The 23,362-nt window shown below is 42.5% G+C and overlaps 1 protein-coding gene across 1 annotated transcript in view; it reads left to right on the top strand.

Annotated features, from left to right (window-relative positions):
• LOC123744939 (protein turtle homolog B) overlaps positions 1 to 23,362 on the top strand; it is a 535,220-nt gene that overhangs the window by 436,347 nt on the left and 75,511 nt on the right. Inside the window, exon 6 of the mRNA XM_069306332.1 lies at positions 22,864 to 23,018. Coding sequence (XP_069162433.1) covers positions 22,864 to 23,018 — 155 coding nt within the window. The remainder of the gene's footprint in view (positions 1 to 22,863; positions 23,019 to 23,362) is intronic.

Raw genomic sequence — 23,362 nt, 5'->3', positions numbered from 1 at the left:
ACACCATAGAGTAACCGGGGACACCATAGAGTAACCGGGAGAGCTTAGAGTAACCGGGAGACCTTAGAGTAACCGGGGACACCATAGAGTAACCGGGAGAGCTTAGAGTAACCGGGAGACCTTAGAGTAACCGGGGACACCATAGAGTAACCGGGAGAGCTTAGAGTAACCGGGAGACCTTAGAGTAACCGGGGACACCATAGAGTAACCGGGGGAGACCTTAGAGTAACCGGGGAGATTTTAAAGTAACCGGGAAGACCTTAGAGTAACAGGGGAGATTTTAGAGTAACCGGGAAGACCTTAGAGTAACCGGGAAGACCTTAGAGTAACCGGGGAGATTTTAGAGTAACCGGGAAGTCCTTAGAGTAACCGGGGAGACCTTAGAGTAACCGGGGACACCATAGAGTAACCGGGAGAGCTTAGAGTAACCGGGGACACCATAGAGTAACCGGGAGACCTTAGAGTAACCGGGGGAGACCTTAGAGTAACCGGGAAGACCTTAGAGTCACCGGGAAGACCTTAGAGTAACCGGGGACACCATAGAGTAACCGGGAGAGCTTAGAGTAACCGGGGACACCATAGAGTAACCGGGAGAGCTTAGAGTAACCGGGGGAGAATTAGAGTAACCGGGAAGACCTTAGATTCACCGGGAAGACCTTAGAGTAACCGGGGACACCATAGAGTAACCGGGAGAGCTTAGAGTAACCGGGGACACCATAGAGTAACCGGGAGACCTTAGAGTAACCGGGGAAAACCTTAGAGTAACCGGGGAAGACCTTAGGGTTTAGCAGACAGCGAATGCGTTTAGCAACCCATCATAATAACCCAGTGGCTCTGCGGGCTTTGTGAGTGTCGCGCTCAGGACTGAGGACCTTTGTCTCAGCTTCACCGTAGCGCATAAAAGCCTTTGTCTCGGTAACAGCGGCAATTTAAACAGCTCATCCCTGCGGCACTGAAACTTTAAAAATTGTCATCTCTTCAAATCATGCGCTTTAAAGTCCATTATCTTGCTTTTCTGGCGGGAAATCTCGCCTCTATGATCTGGCTTCTTTGCATTGAAAGCTGAATGGTCTAATTTTCTTCAAGATTTAAGCCATATTCTTCGGGGGGAATTCAGGGCTTTTATTTATCAATATGTTGATATTTTAACATTTTTAACACCGGGTTTACCAGGTGTTTATATATATATATATATATATATATATATATATATATATATATATATATATATATATATATATATATATATATATATATGTCGTACCTAATGGCCAGAATGCACTTCTCGGCCTACTATGCAAGGCCCGATTTGCCTAATAAGCCAAGTTTTCATGAATTAATGTTTTTTCGACTACCTAACCTACCTAACCTAACCTAACCTAACTTTTTCAGCTACCTAACCTAACCTAACCTAACCTATAAAGATAGGTTAGGTAAGGTTAGGTAGGGTTGGTTAGGTTCGGTCATATATCTACGTTAATTTTAACTCTAATAAAAAAAATTGACCTCATACATAATGAAATGGGTAGCTTTATCTTTTCATAAGAAAAAAATAGAGAAAATATATTAATTCAGAAAAACTTGGCTTATTAGGCAAATCGGGCCTTGCATAGTAGGCTGAGAAGTGCGTTCTGGCTACTAGGTACGACATATGTATATATATATATATATATATATATATATATATATATATATATATATATATATATATATATATATATATTCACTGCAGTGTTCTTAAAAACCAAATCAAAATTCCCATAAAAATTTAGTTTTTTGTTTTTTTTTTGTTTTGTTTTTGCGCGAAAAAAATAGGAGTAAACATCAAAGCCAATTTTATTAAGCCTCCCTTGTTGTAATTATTGTTGTCTGAACCATGTTAGTCATGAGGCAGAGCGTACACCAGAGTAATGTACACCAGAGTACTGTACACCAGAGTACTGTACACCAGAGTACTGTACACCAGAGTACTGTACATAAGTGCAGTAGCTACACATGTCTGCTCTCTTGCCTTAGAGTGAGGGTGACTGTGGATGATCTTGGCCGTGTGAGAGTTCCCCTCTCTCTCTCTCTCTCTCTCTCTCTATCTCTCTCTCTCTCTCTCTCTCTCTCTCTCTCTCTCTCTCTCTCTCTCTCTCTCTCTCTCTCTCTCTCTCTCTCTCTCTCTCTCTCTCTCTCTTTCTCTCTCTCTCTCTCTCTTACTCTCTCTTACTCTCTCTTTCATGGTTTAACCTGTGAAGCTTTTTTTCTCTGTTACAAAATATTCCTTTGTAGGTGTGACCAGAGTTCTTGCATTGGCATCTATACATTGATCACATTTTGGGTTTCATTCCGTGCTCTGATATATGCATTCTGGAGCACCGCTGCCAAGCTTCTGGAAGGCCTCAACAAAGCTTCTGGAAGGCCTCAACAAAGCTTCTGGAAGGCCACAACAAAGCTTCTGGAAGGCCTCAACAAAGCTTCTGGAAGGCCACAACAAAGCTTCTGGAAGGCCTCAACAAAGCTTCTGGAAGGCCACAACAAAGCTTCTGGAAGGCCTCAACAAAGCTTCTGGAAGGCCACAACAAAGCTTCTGGAAGGCCACAACAAAGCCTCTGGAAGGCCTCAACAAAGCTTCTGGAAGGCCTCAACAAAGCTTCTGGATGACCACTTCCAAGAGTCTGGAAGCGGTGTGACAGGGGTATATTCACTTGACCGTTGTATCCGGCCAGTAAGCCAGCTGCAGGAACCCGGCCGCCGAAGTGACCCTCCCAGCACCCGACTTTGGCCTGCAGGAACCCGCTCCCGCAAACCAAGTGAGCAAGAAACGTATTATTTTTTTTGCCCCAGACTGGTTGTTGACGCAGTTAATTGAATCAAGTTTTGTTCGCCAATACAGTCTGGGATTTTTTGAGGGGGCGCTTGAGTATTAATTGGATAAAATTTCGCGTTTTCTTATTTGTACAGCAAACTCATCTTGCAGTAATGGATTTAGAATTAGGATTAGCTTGGTCTTGGCTTTCTTTTCGTCTTCCTTCGTCTCATTGTGTGTGTGTGTGTGTGTGTGTGTGTGTGTACTCACCTAGTTGTGCTTGCGGGAGTTGAGCTCTGGCTCTTTGGTCCCACCTCTCAACCGTGGGTGTGTGTGTGTGTGTGTGACCAGCCTTCAGCTCTTGAGCACCGCCTTCCCAGGTCTTGAGCTTTAACATGCAACAATTCCCTGTCTTATATGGCTTATTTCATACTTATTTTGTAAACTGTGAATGGAGATGTCGTTTTTCACCACATCAAAATCATTTCATTCTATTAACAATATTATGCTTCACATATATTTTTTTATATAGTATTGTTTCACAGACCACATCTCTCCCTCTACACCTCTCTTTATATCCATCCCAAGTACATTCCTCCCTCTCACTCTCTCCTTCACTATCTGTGCTCTCCCTCTCACCTCCAAGTTACAGTCCCGCTCCTGTGCCAGGTAAGTCCACTACGGGCTCACCATAGCCCGTGCTACTTGCCCCGCTCCTGTGCCAGGTAAGTCCACTACGGGCTCACCATAGCCCGTGCTACTTGGAACGATTTGTTCCCAGTAGCTGAATCTTAAACAACAACAACTCTCACCTCCTTCATCACGTTGCATTTTGTGTCTCACGCCCATCAGGACCGCCCTTCCGTGTCTCACGCCCATCAGGACCGCCCTTCCGTGTCTCACGCCCATCAGGACCGCCCTTCCGTGTCTCACGCCCATTAGGACCGCCCTTCCGTGTCTCACGCCCATTAGGACCGCCCTTCCGTGTCTCACGCCCATCAGGACCGCTCTTCCGTGTCTCACGCCCATCAGGACCGCCCTTCCGTGTCTCACGCCCATCAGAACCGCTCTTCCGTGTCTCACGCCCATCAGGACCGCCCTTCCGTGTCTCACGCCCATCAGGACCGCCCTTCCGTGTCTCACGCCCATCAGGACCGCTCTTCCGTGTCTCACGCCCATCAGGACCGCCCTTCCGTGTCTCACGCCCATTAGGACCGCCCTTCCGTGTCTCACGCCCATCAGGACCGCTCTTCCGTGTATCACGCCCATCAGGACCACCCTTCCGTGTCTCACGCCCATCAGGACCGCCCTTCCCTCTGTCTCACGCCCATCAGGACCGCCCTTCCCTCTGTCTCACACCCATCAGGACTGCCCTTCCCTGTGCTTCACGCCCATCAGGACCGCTCTTCCCTGTGCTTCACGCCCAATACCGCACAGCGCTCAGAGGGTTCTTATCCACCGTCTCTAAATTAAGCTTTTTTCCGGCACTTGAGAGAGAGATAAAGTATGCAAACGAGAGAGAGGAGTGCTTAAAATGGCACGATAATGCTAATTGGAAGGAGGGCGATAATGGATAAGTTCCGGGTAATGGTATTCCAGCGGCTTATTTACGGCTGATAAAGAAAATACTTTGATGTACTCAGAGAGAGAGACGCGGAAGATGTGGTCTGAACTGTACCCCGGTTAAGCCAGGTGATGTGGTACCGGGTCAGACCAGGTGCTGGGAGTACCGGGTCACACCAGGTGCTGGGAGTACCCGGGTCAGACCAGGTGCTGGGAGTAGCGGGTCAGACCAGGTGCTGGGAGTACCCGGGTCAGACCAGGTGCTGGGAGTACCCGGGTCAGACCAGGTGCTGGGAGTACCCGGGTCAGACCAGGTGCTGGGAGTACCGGGTCAGACCAGGTGCTGGGAGTACCGGGTCACACCAGGTGCTGGGAGTACCGGGTCAGACCAGGTGCTGGGAGTACCCGGGTCAGACCAGGTGCTGGGAGTAGCGGGTCAGACCAGGTGCTGGGAGTACCCGGGTCAGACCAGGTGCTGGGAGTACCCGGGTCAGACCAGGTGCTGGGAGTACCCGGGTCAGACCAGGTGCTGGGAGTACCGGGTCACACCAGGTGCTGGGAGTACCCGGGTCAGACCAGGTGCTGGGAGTACCCGGGTCAGACCAGGTGCTGGGAGTACCCGGGTCACACCAGGTGCTGGGAGTAGCGGGTCAGACCAGGTACTGACCTACCAGGTCAGCACCTGGTACTGGGTTACCAGTTCAGTCCGGTACAGTGTTCTGAGAGCAATGTTTACAGTGTATAAACCAGAGGAGATAAGGCTGTGTACCAGAGCCCCTGCAGGAGTAGAGGTATAACCTAACAGGAAAATAGCGTAAATAACTAATTACATTTGCTCTAGATAAGAAAATTGAGCTTATTAATTAACACACAGTTTAAATACAACAATTTACTCGAAATAAATTAGCTATTGTATCCAGTATCCATATTACTCTCCATTCTACCTTTATTTTTAAATAGACGTGTTCGTGTATTTAAGGGAATTCAAGAAGCCAAGAAGCTTTGAAGATCGTGGTCGAGATCATGAATAAGATGATGATAGATTAACTGCAGTCAAAGGCTTTAACGAAGCGTCACTGTGAAGTCACTGCGTCACTGTGCAGTCACTGCGTCACTGTGAAGTCACTGCGTCACTGTCACTGTGTACGTCATCTAGTACGTCATGAACCTCACAGACAGAACGTCTGACAGAACAACAGACAGCAGAAGAGACAGGGGAGCAGGTGGACAGACTGGGTAAAAAAAATGCTGTTGTATGGCCATCCCGGAATAATGCCCGAAGCGAGGCAACGTAACTCGACTATCTAGGGCGATACACAGTGGGGCCTTGTGGCTGAGTGGACAGCGCTTGGGGGTTCGATTCCCGGCGATGGCGGAAACAAATGGGTAGAGTTTCTTTCACCCTGTTGCGCCTGTTCACCTAGCAGTATATAGGTACCTGGGAGTTAGACTGCTGCTACGGGATGCTTCCTGGTGGATATGTGTACTCATCTAGTTGTACTCGCCTAGTTGTGCTTGCGGGGGGGGGGGGTTGAGTTCTGGCTCTTTGGTCCCGCCTCTCAACTGTCAATTAACTGGTGTACAGATTCCTGAGCCTACTGGGCCCTATCAAATCTACATTTGAAATTGTGCATAGAGTCAGCCTCCACCACATCACTGCCTAATGCATTCCATCTGTTAGCTACTCTGACACTGAAAAAGTTCTTTCTATGTGGCTCATTTTTGTGTGTGTGTGTGTGTGTGTGTGTGTGTGTGTGTGTGTGTGTGTGTGTGTGTGCGCGCGCGCACGTGTTAGAGAGCCTCTAACACATGTATGAGCCTGTATAACACATATGTAATAGATATAACAGAGAAAAAATAGATTGGTTAGAAAGGTGGGGTTCAAGAGCAAATAGCTCGATTCTGCAGTCACAAATAGCAGAGACATAGAAAATGCCCATTTTACTATGCTTTAGTATTAATTAATTCGACACATTTTTAATGAATTGGTCGATTCGTATTATGTTGCAAAGCCTTTAGCCTAGTAGGTCACGTGAGACTATTGGTCACGCTGGAGCAGCAAGGAAGATGGTCAAGTCGATGACCTAATATTTAAACAAGCGTTCACAGGGACAGGAAGACACTTCATACGAGGGTCAGGGTTCGAACGTCGACCCTGCAAGAAGCGAGACCTTGGGTCTGCCTACCAATCTCAGCAAATGGACTAGTTCAAAAGTAAGAGAGAGAGAGAGTGAGTGTTTCTATTAACTTTCACCCTATGCCTCTGTTACCTAGCAGTAAAATAGGTACCTGGGTGTTAGTCAGCTGTCACGGGCTGCTTCCTGGGGGTGGAGGCCTGGTCGAGGACCGGGCCGCGGGGACACTAAAAAGCCCCGAAATCATCTCAAGATAACCTCAAGATCGTTAGCTCAGATTAAGTTTCGGAACGATAGCTTTCTCCCTATCTCGATTACGTCTTTTTTTTATTTTTTATTAAATAATTGTTCATTCACTCGTGTTTATTGACAATTTACAATATCATTCTTACTCCTAGCACTGTTATTGCATGTATTGATAATCATTCTACTAAGTCTTCTGTCTAATCGACATGTATATATATACTTGTAGTGCCTTAGATCAGGATTCCTTCAGTCTCCCCTTCGACATACTAACTTGCTCGAGTTCATTATACATTATACAATGAATTTGCTAATCAAGAATGGCAGAGATGTTACCCCGAGGAGTGACTACAGGGCTGTGTGTCCCTGTGGTGCCCAGTCAACCCTCAGCGTAATGAGAGAAGGGAAATAGTCGGATCAAGAGAGAGAGAGAAGGGGAATGGAATACTGATAATATCCAATAGTGTTCTAGATTTATTATCTATATTAACTATTGGGATATGCGTAATGTTGGTCTCTCTCTCTCTCTCTCACTCTCTCTCTCTCTCTCTCTCTCTCTCTCTCTCTCTCTCTCTCTCTCTCTCTCTCTCTCTCTCTCTCTCTCTCTCTCTCTCTCTCTCTCTCACTCTCTCTCTCTCTCTCTCTCTCTCTCTCTCTCTCTCTCTCTCTCTCTCTCTCTCTCTCTCTCTCTCTCTCTCTCTCTCTCTCTCTCTCTCTCGCTGAACGTATGGAAGTTGATTAAATATTACATGAGCGAATTTGCTCACCAACCTTCGCAGAGAAATGGAACAAATTATTTGTCGATTTACGATTAAGAAACAACTAGATAAGTGTTTTCAGAGTGTACTGACCTAATTTTACTCGACTAACAGTGCTTGGGAGGGGTTGCCTTTCGGGTCTTTAGTCTCTTTAGTCCCGTCTGTCAGTCAACTCGTGTACAGGTTCCTCTGTCTTAGTCTTCCTCATAATTTTTGCATCAACAGCAAACATTGAGAGATATGAGTCCATTCCCTCTGGTAGATCATTTACGTACATGAATATGAAAACAGGATGAGTTCAAGTCCCAGCTGGGTCTGAGTATAAGTGACAGGATGAACAACTCAGCGGGTTTTCTTCCTATTGGGGGGTGTTGTACATGCCACTAAGCCAATAACAGACTGAGTGGCTGCTGAATAAACTCGCCCCGCGGGGCAAAATTTAAACTAATGATAGGTGCAAGAACTGAGCCCTGTGGGACTCTGCTAAGTACATCTTGCCACTCACAGTAACTCGTTGGCTTATATATATATATATATATATATATATATATATATATATATATATATATATATAATATAGACTATAGACTAAAAGACATTAGACTAAAATGTAGTCTAATGTAGTCTAATCAAGGACTCGAAACTAGGCAGCCAGAGTCATCGTACTAGCTATCCAGTACCATAAACACTACTCCAGCGATTACTTAAAAGTGTAGAAACGTCCAGAGAGCCACACATACACCCGGCAACACTCGTGGCGTGTTTTTTTTTGGGGGGAGGGGGAAAGGGGGACATCACAGATACCCCATCTATACTATACCTTGAACATCCAAAAGGTCGCACTGAACATACAGGTGTGTGTGCAAAGCTTGATTGGTCTCCAAGCCATTATTAAAACTATTTCCTCTAATGACTCTACTCCTGCTATTACGGCAGGACTTCTGTACTCGTCTGTTTGAGTGTATGTGCGTGTGTGTTAGTGTGTTAATGTGTGTGTATGTGTGTGTGTGCGTGTGTGTGTGTGTGTGTGTGTGTGTGTGTGTGTGTGTGTGTGTGTGTGTGTGTGTGTGTGCAAGGGTGCATATAATATTCAACAATTTCAGTACTGCCATTCAGACTGAGCCAACACCAGGGTTATGAAAGCCATCTGTCACTCCAACTGTTATTTGCCCACTTATTAAAAATGGCGTTAAATGAATGCTATCTTTTTTTTCTCTTGGTGCATGTGAACGATGAAACGTACGTGTGTGTGTGTGTGCGTGTGTGTGTACTCACCTAATTGTACTCACCTAATTGTGCTTGCGGGGGTTGAGCTTTGGCTCTTTGGTCCCGCCTCTCAGCTGTCAATCAACTGGTGTGTGTGTGTGTGTGTGTGTGTGTGTGTGTGTGTAAAACATGCTTGCGTCACATACCTGCTTCAGGTTCACTGCCTGGCACAGTTTGCTGTCATTATACTGAGGTTCCTGAATCGACAGGATACATAGTGCCCGTCTGTCTCTCAGTCGACACAGTTACAGCTGACTACAAGTTGTAAACACTCGTGAGCAAACGTAGCTGTGAGATCACTCACTCCTCCACTCGTAAGGTTACTCCTCCACACGTAAGGTCACTCCAGCACACGTAGCTGTGAGGTCTGTGTGATGCTGAACCACTCTTCGGTCTCTGAAAATACGTAAAGCTTACCTAGCGATGATTTCGGGGCTCAACGTCCCCGCAGCCCGGTCCTCGACCAGGCCTCCTCGTTGGAATATAGGATGTTCAATGGAGACAAGGAGGAACATGAACGACTCTCGGTAAAGCTATTAACTACATACATACATAACATGGTATCCACATATACGCACTTGCGCTGGCCTGGGCCCGCTTTGTCGATAACCCGCTGTGATCGACACTTAACCTACGAACCCAACACTTGCGGGTTTTAAAGGATTACACTGGACGACACTGTGAGGAAAGCCTATGATTCCTTCAACCCGTTCTCGCAAATTCGTATAGTCAATATTGACTTATTAACTACGTGCATAGGTGATAAGGTTAGGTAAGGTCGGTGTTTTCTATGAAGCTTTTTAAGGGTATCTATTATGTTTAGTATGTCACCTATGCACTTATTTAATAAGTCAATATTGACTTTACGAATTTGCGAGAACGGGTTGGATTCCTTAGATGATATCGTTGGGCACTGACTTGAAAGATCTGTCACATGGTCCAGATGGCTCTTCACCGGCTTTTCAGAATGGGACATGTAGTTCAGACTGCGACAAGACTTCTCCGTCACACACACACCAACACATGATGGAACAAGGTGTATATAGAGTTTTCACCTGCAGGGCTTAATGGGGCAATAATTTAGTAGTTACTTGTTCATGAACACAAATAGTCACTTAGAGCCCCTCTCTCTCTCTCTCTCTCTCTCTCTCTCTCTCTCTCTCTCTCTCTCTCTCTCTCTCTCTCTCTCTCTCTCTCTCTCTCTCTCTCTCTCTCTCTCTCTCATCACAGCACACGCCACCACAGGTACACCAGCCTACGAACAACATAGAAAATCAAACACAAACACGAATTCTAAAATTTATATCACCCGCTTTAACATTATCGCCAACCCAAGTCCCAACGTTTTATTTTTCTCATAAATATATGTGTGGAATTAATTTGAAATATGGCGGGGTTAATCAATTCAAATTTAGTAAATTTAGGATTCATACATTTTTTGCTGAAAATCATAATTTTAGAGCGATGTTCGAACTCTCGGGGGAAGGGGGGCGGTGACCCCCTGCCTACATCATTCCTATTTGTCGGGATTTTACGCAACGTAACTCATTTTTTCAAGCAATTTCATTTCAGTGTGTAGTTATTTACTGTTTCCTCTCTGTGAAGTGTACTGCTTTGTTTAGTTCTCTCTGTTTCTCTCTGTCTCTCTATCTCTCTCTGTCTCTCTTTCTCTCTGCCTCTGTTTATTTCTGTCTCTCTTTGTCTCTCTCTCTCTCTCTCTCTCTCTCTCTCTCTCTCTCTCTCTCTCTCTCTCTCTCTCTCTCTCTCTCTCTCTCTCTCTCTCTCTCTCTCTTTCTGTTTCTCTCTCTCTCTCTCTCTCTCTTTCTGCTTCTCTCTCTCTCTCTCTCTCTCTCTCTCTCTCTCTCTCTCTCTCTCTCTCTCTCTCTCTCTCTCTCTCTCTCTCTCTCTCTCTCTCTCTCTCTCTTTCTGCTTCTCTCTCTCTCTCTCTCTCTCTCTCTCTCTCTCTCTCTCTCTCTCTCTCTCTCTCTCTCTCTCTCTCTCTCTCTCTCTCTCTCTCTCTCTCTTTCTGCTTCTCTCTCTCTCTCTCTCTCTCTCTCTCTCTCTCTCTCTCTCTCTCTCTCTCTCTCTCTCTCTCTCTCTCTCTCTCTCTCTCTCTCTCCCTCCCTCCCCCTCTCTGTCTTCATAGATGTTAAGAGTATTTCCACTTTTGAAGTCTCACAGTGATCTTTCCCACAATATGTATTAAAACAAATAAGATAATTGGTGAAACTAAATAATTCTTACCGCCTTCACAGTGTTGTATCCCACTGACCCTCACTAAAATGACCGTCTCGCTGCTTCGAGATGGAGTGTAGTTATGTTATGGTGATGCCACATAAATCAACACTACATATAGCCTCGTTGAGTCGTGCTGGTGTTTGGTGCACGTAACACGTTTTACTTGATTAAAAGCTGGAAAAGATCCCTTAGTATTTCTTATTCTCTCTCCTTCTCTCTCCCTCTCCCCTCTCTATCCCTCTCCATCTCTCTCCCTCTCCCTCTCTCTATCTCTACCAACAACAGGTCGGCTATAAATTCCTCAAACAGAACATAACACTATAAATAATTTAGTCATACTTTTATACAACTTGGTTTTATCATTTGCAATATTTCTCCTCAGAACTTTATTGTTTTCTCCCCAAAATTTCTATGTCTATGGGAGAGTTAAATAGTGTAAAAATAACACTAATTCCTGAATGAAGTGAAGATTCTATATGAAGTCCAAACCACACATCAGAAAATCCTTTCGCTTAGATTTTCTGATATATAGAAAATATATGTGTGGTGGGTACATGATCCTCGAGGATGCTGTATCGATATATATATATATATATATATATATATATATATATATATATATATATATATATATATATATATATATATATATATATGTCGTACCTAGTAGCCAGAACGCACTTCTCGGCCTACTATGCAAGGCCCGACTTGCCTAATAAGCTAAGTTTTCGTGAATTAATATATTTTCTCTAATTTTTTTCTTATGAAATAATAAAGCTACCCATTTCATTACGTATGAGGTCAATTTTTTTTTATTGGAGTTAAAATTAACGTAGATATATGACCGAACCTAACCAACCCTACCTAACCTAACCTAACCTATCTCTATAGGTTAGGTTAGGTTAGGTAGCCGAAAAAGTTAGGTTAGGTTAGGTTAGGTAGGTTAGGTTGTCGAAAAATAATTAATTCATGAAAACTTGGCTTATTAGGCAAATCGGGCCTTGCATAGTAGGCTGAGAAGGGCGTTCTGGCTACTAGGTACGACATATATATATATATATATATATATATATATATATATATATATATATATATATATATATATATATATATATATATATATATATATTCATTATTTGGCTCACTTGATTTATGAAGAATATTGGATTTATTTAGTAATGAAACATGGGAAAAAAAAACATAAAACACTGGGTATTTTTTTCCGTCAGTTTTCTGCTCAGTAATGTCATGAAACATGAACTTTGTATATTATTATCCCTGGGAAATAAGTTATGGTTTGTTTTTATATGGTGATGTATGTATTTGAATCCTCCTGTCGTTTTCTCCTTTCTTGCTCTCAAGTTCTGTCACTATTTCTCTTCCTGTCTGTCTTTCTCTTTCTCTGTTTTAACAAGCTCTATCTGTCTCTCTATTCTGATTACCTGTGTCTCTATTCTGAGAGGCTCTGCCTATCCTCTAACGGCGTCTGTCTCTCCTGGCTAGTTCTGCTTGTGTGTGTGTGTGTGTCTCTCTCTCTCTCTCTCTCTCTCTCTCTCTCTCTCTCTCTCTCTCTCTCTCTCTCTCTCTCTCTCTCTCTCTCTCTCTCTCTCTCATTTATCATCTCCAGAGTGTTGCTAACGACATAATTCTTGCTGATCAACCTACCTCCTATAGTCTGGTTTCCTTGCACTTGTACACTGTTTAAAGAATATATATATATATATATATATATATATATATATATATATATATATATATATATATATATATATATATATATATATATATATATAGCCACAAAACTTGGGCTTCATCAATTATGCAACATCAAAATCCTCGCAATCTTGCATTTCCGTAATCATTACGAATGTTGCTCATCAGTTCGTTTCAAAGTGAAGAAGTAATTGCTTCGTTACACATGATTGATTGTTCGATATTAACAGAGTAATAGTTCGTGGTCCTGTGTTGTGGCAGTTGTCTTTGTCAGTGTCCTTGTCAATGTCCTTGTTAATGTCCTTGTGAATATCGTAATATCTTAATGTCCGTGTGAATGTCCTTGATAATGTTCTTGGCTTAGCTTGTAAACTAGGAATAATCAGGCAATTCCTGGGTTCCAGATCACTCTTCCTAGTAGACACTGCTCCTGCTCCTTTAAGCTTATGTGGCGAGTTACATAAATAATGTAACTCACCATAAGTTACATAAGTATTGTAACAGTGGGAATCACATTTTATTACATTCAAAAATGGATATAATCACTTTGGGAAATGGAAAATAAATTTATATACAAAAATGCAATTGTATTTCAATATTATATTTATAATAATGTGGATAATCATATATTTTTATATCTAATTCTCTTTTCTCTTCATTGATATGTACATTATTTTGGTGAACTATTTGCAGTATGATAGTTTGGGCTGGAATGTGTGGCATCGCTTGTCATGGAGCAGGTGCACTTATGTAAACACTTCAGAGGAAGTGTTTACATAACAGTATCTAAGTGACAGTCAGGTCTAGTTCTTCACATATGTGTAACATGTGACTAAGGAGCCCAGTCTTGAAGGTAGTACATTAATGCTCTGTAATGTAATCCTCACTTATTCTTTAATCCAGTTAAATACACTTGCACACCCTAAGTCATGCACTGTACGTATCTTAGCCAAACAAAACGTTCCGGGGAGAGGCAAGGAAGTATCTATATACAAAGAAGGAACCATAACCAGGAAATTCACGTCAATTCCTGGAGAAATTTCCGGTGAAACGACATAGACTTGGGGCCAGATTCACGAAAGAACTTACGAACCTGTACATCTTTTCTCAATCTTTGGCGGCTTTGTTTACAATTATTAAACAGTTAATGAGCTCCGAAGCACCAGCAGGCTGTTTATAACAATAACAACAGTTAAATGGGACGTTTTCATGCTTGTAAACTGTTTAATAAATGTAACCAAAGCCGTCAAAGATTGAGGAAAGATGTAAACGTTCGTAAGTGTTTGCGTAAGTCCTTTCGTGAATCTGGCCCTTGGTCTACACACACTCCCTTGGTAGTCAAAGGTTCCGTGTCTCCTTCCTCTCACTCACTTGCTCACTTTACTCTCTCTTTCACTCAGTTTACGCTCTCACACACGGGCATGTTGGTCACACAAACCTGTGTTATGTTACCAGTTCCCAGACAAACGTACCGCGTGGACAACTACAAATTACTTTGAGTTCGTTGTTTGTTTAGCGAACCATTTCTGGAGCCAGCTCCAGAAATGGTTCGTTCTAATGGTTCCAACTTGTCCCATCTCGGTACATGGGTATATAAATATATAACACCTGAGTGTAGGGACCCTTAGCCCTGAAGAGGATACACTGCACCACGGACATCAGATATTGAAGAAGGAAGTGTGACAAAGAGAGAGAGAGAGAGAGAGAGAGAGAGAGAGAGAGAGAGAGAGAGAGAGAGAGAGAGAGAGAGAGAGAGAGAGAGAGAGAGAGAGTGTAACGATGTAACTTTGGATATATCATAGTTATCTTCGTCTCGCTCACAAAGCCAAGGAAAACTCCAAACCCAAAATAACATTACACTTGAGTTTGATAACAAACAACGGGAATATAAGTCAAATTAACAAATACGGCCAGGCAGCGTTAAGGAAAGATAACTTGGAAGAGTGCAGAAGTTTTGAGTGCAGCAGAGTACAGCAGAGTGCGGCAGAGTACAGCAGAGTACAGCAGAGTGCGGCAGGGGGAGGGCAGAGACGGCTAAGTATGGCAAAGAGAGCAGGGAGGGTTGGCATTGGAGCAGAAAGGGCGAAAAAGAGCAGTTGAAAGCAATTGCCTGCTAAATTGTTAAATATGATCACAGAGTTAAATGGAATTGCTCGCACAGTAGTATGAATGGTAACAATTCAACGTAACACAATAGGAGAGAAGCAAATTATTCAGGAGCCTTCACAGTAAGTTAATTGTTAAAAGTAGCGCGAGAAATGTCTTAAAACTGTTAACCCTGAAGACTGAATTTGTAAGAGTACAGCATTTATTATTATTAACATCATTATTGACAAAATTTAATTACAATTTAATTCCTCAGATTAGGCAAAATTAAGTCTTATTAAAGTGAGGATAATGCTGGCATTCACTGTCACACAGGACAGAGGGTCATACATAAGACAATAGGTCTAAACTGTAGGTTGAAGTACCTATATATCATGGGTTACAATCAATGTTTCAATATATGAATATGTAAATACAACTTTCTATTGAGCACTGCCACACAAGGGCAGGGATGGGTTCATAAGAGTTGCAACTTAAAAATAATATAAATAAAATTGTTCTTCATTCTTTAAAATGGACAAGCAAATTTTGGATAAATTTTAAAAATGTCGTCCAGTACACAGCAAGTGCAACACTTCCTAGAAGCATAAATGGCTTTCTCCTTATTTTCTAATACTGTTCTTCATCCTCTTCCACCTCCTCCTCTATTGGAAAATCATTTCTTGTTGGGAAAGGTGATTTTTTCTCTCTCTGCCACAGACGTGGCCAAACATTTGCAGCATTTACAATGGTAACCTGCATATATGTTTTCTTCTGCCTGCCATGGACAGGGTTAGAGCTGTGTTAGGCTGCATATAGTGCAGGGAGATTGACCACTTATCTACAGAAAATTATTAAAGTCTTTTAACAAGCTCCAAAAATGATGATTTTCTCATTTATTGTATAAATGTTGCATTACATAGTAAATCTTGGAGCTTAGGTTTAAGAGTACAGTATGGACCAGACCACACACTAGAAGTTGAAGGGACGACGACGTTTCGGTCCGTCCTGGACCATTGACAAGTCGATTGTTTTGAATCACAATCGACTTGAGAATGGTCCAGGACGGACCGAAACGTCGTCGTCCCTTCACCTTCTAGTGTGTGGTCTGATCAACATACTTCAGCCACGTTATTGTGACTCATCGCCTGCATAAGAGTACAGTAGTTAACTTTTGGTCAAGTGTTGCATTTTCCGTGTATGGCCTTCAGGCTATCAGTAGTACACAACTTGAACGAGGAGTTTTTGAGTAGATGGTTCATGTACTGGACATATACCCCGAGTCTCTATATGTGTGGTAGTGTTTAGGAGGATGGGTTGTACATGATATTGTTTCCTGTTAAGCCACGGAGCCTGTCTGAAACACCTATCTTATGTCCTTTCCATATTTATTTGTTTATTTATATATTTTATTCTCGTATATATTTTTCCTACCGGTTTGACTAGTCTTAGGAAGTGAAGAAGGGATTCCAAACCTAAACTTATTTTATAGCCGCGGTTAAATTATTTATTAAATGTCACGAGTTTATAAATAATTTTACTAATTATTGCGGCTCCAGATTTTTTGATGAGGTTATCTTAAGGTTATCTTGAAATGATTTCGGGGCTTAGCGTCCCCGCGGCCCGGTCCTCGACCAGGCCTCCTTTTTGTTACACATCCCCAGGAAGCAGCCCGTAGCAGCTGTCTAACTCCCAGAGGTACCTCTTTACTGCTAGGTGAACAAATGCATCAGGGGGAAAGAAACTCTGCTTATGTGTTTTCGCCTCCACCGGGGATCGAACCAGAAACCTTAGGACTAGGAATCCCGAGCGCTGTCCACTCAGCCGTAGGCCCCCTCCTAATGATAATATCATTCATTTTACTGTAATTCCACACCCAAGATATGCTGAGGGACACGTCCAGCGCACAGTGAGAAGGGTCAATATGCTGTTTGAACTATTTGTTGTTTAAGATTCGCTACCTGGAACAAAAAGTTCCAAGTAGCTCGGGCTATGGTGAGCCCGTAGAGTTTGGACTAGGTGTGGACCAGCAGGAAGTTGAGGATTGTAGAGCTCTCATCAACGATAGGGGTCATTCCTCCACTCCGTCTTCTCATCCCACCTCTCATACCTCTTTGTTTTTTAAGATTAAGCCACTCAAGCGGTGGCACGGGCATGAATAGCCCATAAATGTACCTCTCCCAAGTGCTGTATAATATAGCCAAACTGGCTCGGTGCTTTCTCCTGACCCTTTACTATCGTAATGTTACAAACATGTATGGCTAGTGTTTTTCTATCCAGCTTCATTTTTGTAGACAGATACGGTCGAAAGAGTACGACGTGAGCCTTATATTTTTCTATATTACTTTGTCTTTTCAAAGAAGATCAAAAGTATTTTCATGTACTGCTATTTGATTCAGTTTTTCCCCAACTGATAATTTCATAATTTAATTAATTTTGGCCTATGTACTTTTTATGTACAATATAGTTTCTCTGAGTTAGTTCTTCTCTGTTTTCCTCTCTGCCTTCTGTCCGACCTCCCTACCATCTCTCTCTCTCTCTCTCTCTCTCTCTCTCTCTCTCTCTCTCTCTCTCTCTCTCTCTCTCTCTCTCTCTCTCTCTCTCTCTCTCTCTCCCTCTCGTTTCTCCTTTAACATTCTGCTTGTTTATCAATCTCCAATCTATAATGCTTGTTTATCAATTGTTAACCAATCTGTAATCTATATAATCAATATTACAGTTCTACGTCTATATCATCAACAACTGCCTCTCTGTAACTCTCCATCTTCAAGTCCGTCTGCCTTGCACGTACCTGGACATTTGCTCGTCACCAAGTCTAACAATCCGAGTCTCTTCGTTGAACTAAACATGATGCAGAGACATAGTTAATAACATTGATAGGAAACCCTTTCGCATAGAGCAATCATCTGAAACACCGTGATGGGAGGCTTTGAAGGACTCTGATCCTGCGTCTGTGGAGGGTTTGAAGGACTCTGATCCTGCGTCTGTGGAGGGTTTGAAGGACTCTGATCCTGCGTCTGTGGGGCTTTGAAGGACTCTGATGGTGCGTCTGTGGGGATTTGAAGGACTCTGATGCTGCGTCTGTGGGACTTTGAAGGACTCTGATGGTGCGTCTGTGGGGCTTTGAAGGACTCTGATGCTGCGTCTGTGGCTGCGTTATATATATATTCAATTCGACGAGTTTTCACTCGGTCCTGAACAACGGAGAGGTGATGAATGTGTGACTTCACTCCGGCGGTTCGCAATAGATTATCTGGGGTGAAAAATATCGGAAACTGTTGAACTGTGTACATAGTTGGTAGAATAGTTTGTAATGTTCAAATGGTCTGTTTGTTCGAGTGTGAGAATGAAATATGGATATATTTTAAATTTGTTGTAAAATACGCCTTTTTATTCTTAATATTTTACAATAATTCATAGATAAGTTTGATCATAAATGACATAATCCAATTGCTTTTATCTTTTACGAAAATATAATCGTTGAAAATGTATTAGTTTTCTAGAAAATGCGACAAGGTACAATTAAGCAGTTGTTGCAAACTTTCAAATAAAAATTATTTTGCTTCCTGTGAGCTCTTAACTACTGAGGAAAAAAAATGAAAAGGCTCCAGCAACGAACTAACAAAATTTTGGGAAAAATTGGATGAGGCCAAATATAAAAAGACATCGGGTTTCAGAATACTAAAGACAGCACGTTCAGAGGAAGGCTTCTGTTTTAGGAGTGATCATTTATCCCTAATTTCTCTCCTTGGTCAATGTTGTTAGCGGCTCTTGTTGTTTATTGTTGTTGTAGATTCAGCTACTGGGGACAAAAAGTTCCAAGTAGCACAGGCTATGGTGAGCCCGTAGTGGACTTACCTGGCCAGCTCGTCCTCCAAACAAAGATCCAAAAGTGATTCCATCCACCCGCCAAACCCCCTGTTTATGAATGAAAAGCGGTTTACACACGACTCACAACTGCTGACGTTCGAACATATCCGGAACAAGTGCTTCACTGACGAATTTTGTTCGAACCACAACGCTATAAATGCTTCACCCACGTACTACAAATACAAATAATCGCCAACAGAACCTAAACACCTAACCTAACCTATGCCTATATATACACAATATGCTAATATATTATAATATTAATTTATACTTGAGAAAAATCCCGTTTTGAATGAACAGCATATTAAAATTTATGAATGCGTCTGTGGGGTTGACCGCTGAATGTAATGGACTTGAGTCGAGGACGGGTTGACCTGGCACAGGAGCGGGGCTGTAACTTAGCGGCTCCTGCAAATGCTTCCTTTTAGGGGACTTTCTTAAGCGAGGCGAAATTTATGATTGTTTATTGATACTATTACGAGGTTCCGTGCCTTCTAAAATTATTTAGTATTTAGGCTACTGTTAGAGCCATTTAACATCCCTTGCCTACCTCATACACTTTATGTGATATTTTATTTACGGTAAATATATAATAATAATAATAATAATAATATTAATGATAATTTATTTAAGAACAGTACATACATAGTTGCAGTGTTGCAGTACAAACATTCTGTTAGATTTAAAGATAGAGGTAGTACATACAATACCTAAAGTCACTAGTACGCATAGCGTTTCGGGCAAATATATTTAGGCCCAAACGAATGGCGCCTTCTCAGGCATTCCAGAAGTTTCTCATCGTGTCACGTGACCGTTTCAGCCAATGAGAAGTTAAGTGACACGTGGCACTCTTTAATTAGTCGAAATATTTGATATAGAGGCGCCAGCCAATCAGAGTGATGGTAGACTCGTTTCTCGAAGGCTATCATAAATGGAAGTGAGCCTCTTGGAGCTCACTCAGTGTTCTGTGGTCGCCTGTGGTAGCCAGTCACGTCGACGCTCCGTCATACATCCTCATAGGATCATTGGCCTCACATCAAAGGTTCCGACGTTGGAGATTTCGGCTTACTGCTGGTATTGAAGGAGAGGAGTGGATAGCCGCTGGAGCTGGATTATGAGCCCTGGACGTGATTACGTTATTGTGGGAGTTCTCTGACGAATAACCAGCACATTTTGACTCGGCTGTCCTGATGTGTTCTGCTATGAGGAACTGGCCAGTGGGCAAAACATGTTTGAGTAACGTTTAATGAATGCATAAACAACGTTTTAGACGTTTAAACGGTATATCTTATCTTGAGATGATTTCGGGGCTTTTAGTGTCCCCGCGGCCCGTTCCTCGACCAGGCCTCCACCCCAGGAAGCAGCCCGTGACAGCTGACTAACACCCAGGTACCTATTTTACTGCTAGGTAACAGGGGCATAGAGTGAAAGAAACTCTGCCCAATGTTTCTCACCGGCTCCTGGGATCGAACCCAGGATCACAGGATCACAATTCCAGCGTGCTGTCAGCTCGGCCGACCGGCTCCCCCGTAGCGTAGCAGCCGAGTGAAGGTGATGTTCCAGCCCTGGATAGTAGTTGGTTTGTTTGTTAGCGAGGTTTGGCTGAGGACATTTCATTCGAGTAGGAGCCTCACAGCCCACCTGGAGCATGGAGTAATACTTCACAGTATTCGAAGTTGAACAAGAGTTAAGTCACTGTTAAGACACTCTGTGCTCTCTCTTTAAGACACCCAACCCACAAATCTGGAAACAAAAGAACTGATGTGTCGGTCCGTCCTGAGCCGTTATCGTGACTTCATAATGTTGAAGAGGACGGACCGAAACGTCCTCAATACTTCATATTCGTCGGTTGGGTGTCTGATTTTCACGTTATCGTGACTTACTATGTATTTCATCTCTGTACTAGCTATCACACACGTTTTGAAGATACCAGTCGGCGTAGTATAGTGATGAATATGTAATTAACATATTGATTACATATGATTACATATACATATTACAACTCCGTGGAGTTGTGTACATGAGTTGTGTACAGTACAGTTCGCTACGTTCTCGACTCACAGTTGAGACTCCCTGGCTCGATACCCGGGCGGGACAGAAATGATTAGGCATGTTATCACCCCGATGTCTCTGTTCACCTTGCGGTAGATAGGCACCCGGGAGTTGGCCAACTGTTCTGGGGTTGGATCCTGGGGAGGGGTTCTCGATACAAGCTTAGAAAGCAGCAGGCTGCCTGTCCCCGACGAAATGAATGATTAAAAGTGTATTGATAGCTTCATCATCATCACCATCGTTATCACCCTCATCACAATCATCAAAGATCCTCATCACCACACTGTTATGGTTCACTATCACTGTTATCCTTTGTTATGGCAATCACTGATATCCCTGTTATCATAATCACTGGTGTTTCGCCGTTGTTATCATATTATGCACATGTGTGGCACCGTTGGAATAGTGTAAGCTTTTTATCGCATTCTCTAAATTAAATTTAAAAATTTCACGTTGAATTGAAAAAATAGATTTAGTTCACTCCAAGATTGAATTAACATACTTGACATACGCGATGTTAACCAAAATTTAACAAATATTTGAGTGGAAAGTCATAAATTACCTGGCTGGAAAAATGGTGGTAAATCAGTGATCATTCTCTCGTTGCTGTTGAATGGGTTTGTTGCTTGGTCTGTATACATGAGAATTGGTCCTGTATACGTGGGTATACATGGGTGAAGGAGGTGTGGAAGAGGGTAAAAGGGGGATGTATATCGACATGGGAGCTACAGGGGAAAGGTTCGAGCCTCAGGGTGAAATTGAAGATAATAGGCCTACTGACACTGTTTTCAGCCTCCTTGCCTGGTTGTAAAGTGTGACTGTCCTTGTTTTAAGACCCGAGATCGAGTCTCAGTGATTCAAAAGATCAGAATATACACAAATAACTAATTGTTAAGATAAACATTCCGAGTGAATATTTATTGCAAGAAAAAAAACGAAAACTATTTTCATTTTCATACATTTTATTTTCAGGTTTTAGTTTAATGTTTACTTAATACTAAATTTTACTTAAGCTTTCATTCATAACTCATTTAATCCCATTATTGTGTTCATTAATATATCTACACTATTTTGTCCTTTTGAATTAAACAAGGTATATGCTACAGCGTCCGTCTGTATCGCTGTAGCAAAGCACTAAAAATGATTAAAGAGATTGTTTTTATACAGGAAAATTTGGTAGAAGAATCATCAATAAAAATGTCCATTTTTAAAAACGCAAATTTCTCCATTCCATTCATCTGGGTTGGGTTTTTATAACAAAAAATACTCAAAGTGTTAAACCTCTGCCACCTTGCAGCCAACATGGCACTGGACAAAGTTCTAGGGATCTGACCAGAAAGTTGTAACCATGAACTTAAATTGAGGTGATTAAGTTTAATTTGCAATCTCTCTCTCTCTCTCTCTCTCTCTCTCTCTCTCTCTCTCTCTCTCTCTCTCTCTCTCTCTCTCTCTCTCTCTCTCTCTCCCTCTCCCTCTCTCTCTCTCTCTCTCTCTCTCTCTCTCTCTCTCTCTCTCTCTCTCTCTCTCTCTCTTTCTCCCTCTCTCTCTCTCTCTCTCTCTCTCTCTCTCTCTCTCTCTCTCTCTCTCTCTCTCTCTCTCTCTCTCTCTCTCTCTCTCTCTCTCTCTCTCTCTCTCTCTGTCATTTTCTAGTGAGGTTTAAGTTATACATTATGGGAATTAAGTGGTTGTGGGTAATGAGGCGAACACACATAATAATTTATCAGTGGTAATGGCCCAGATATGGTGCAGTGATGAGGGGGCTAGAGAGAGAGAGAGAGAGAGAGAGAGAGAGAGAGAGAGAGAGAGAGAGAGAGAGAGAGAGAGAGAGAGACAGACAGACAGACAGACAGACAGACAGACACAGAGACAGGCAGAAATAGGGTAGAAAGGCAATTATAGGAATATATCTTTCAATTGCATGTATTATTACACTAATTATAATTATAAGAAATATAATTAATATTGGTATGATTTTTTTGTATACAGGTGTATGTTCTGGACTGAATAATACGCCCTAGTTTATGAGTAATCTCTTAGTGAGACGTCATAACTTCCTTGAAGTTCACATACCATAACCTCAAACATATAATCTCAACTAGTAATTTCCATCTCTAGATCTAAACTATTAATCTACGATTTCATCACACAGTCCGTCCCGTCAACGTGACCATCCTGAGTGGCATGGAGAGCCTGAGTGCCGGCTCTGAGTACGAGCTGGTGTGCCAGGCCTGGGGGTCGAGACCTGCTGCCATCATCAGCTGGTGGAAGGGTGGCACTCTGCCACTTAAAGACGCCGTTATGACGGTGAGTTAGTGTAGTGGTGTCGCGTGCTGGGGTGCCAATGTGCTGTTGCACACATGAGGGAAGTGATTGCACGGCTTGCAAGTTGCAAGTTGCAAGTGTTGTTGTGTGTATATATATACCTAGAAGGGGTACCACCTCTGGTGCAAGTGTAAGGACCCATAGCCGCCTCAGAGAAGAAAATAAAGAGTACTTAGAGAAGACCTTGTGGATCCCCACTGAACACTTTGATATTTTCTTCTCCTACCACCCCAATTCTTTTGGTATGTGTCTATATATATATATATATATATATATATATATATATATATATATATATATATATATATATATATAACTATATATAT

Source organism: Procambarus clarkii, chromosome 57, assembly GCF_040958095.1.
Source record: "Procambarus clarkii isolate CNS0578487 chromosome 57, FALCON_Pclarkii_2.0, whole genome shotgun sequence".
Taxonomy (NCBI): domain Eukaryota; kingdom Metazoa; phylum Arthropoda; class Malacostraca; order Decapoda; family Cambaridae; genus Procambarus; species Procambarus clarkii.
This window is presented reverse-complemented; position numbering and strand designations above follow the sequence as displayed.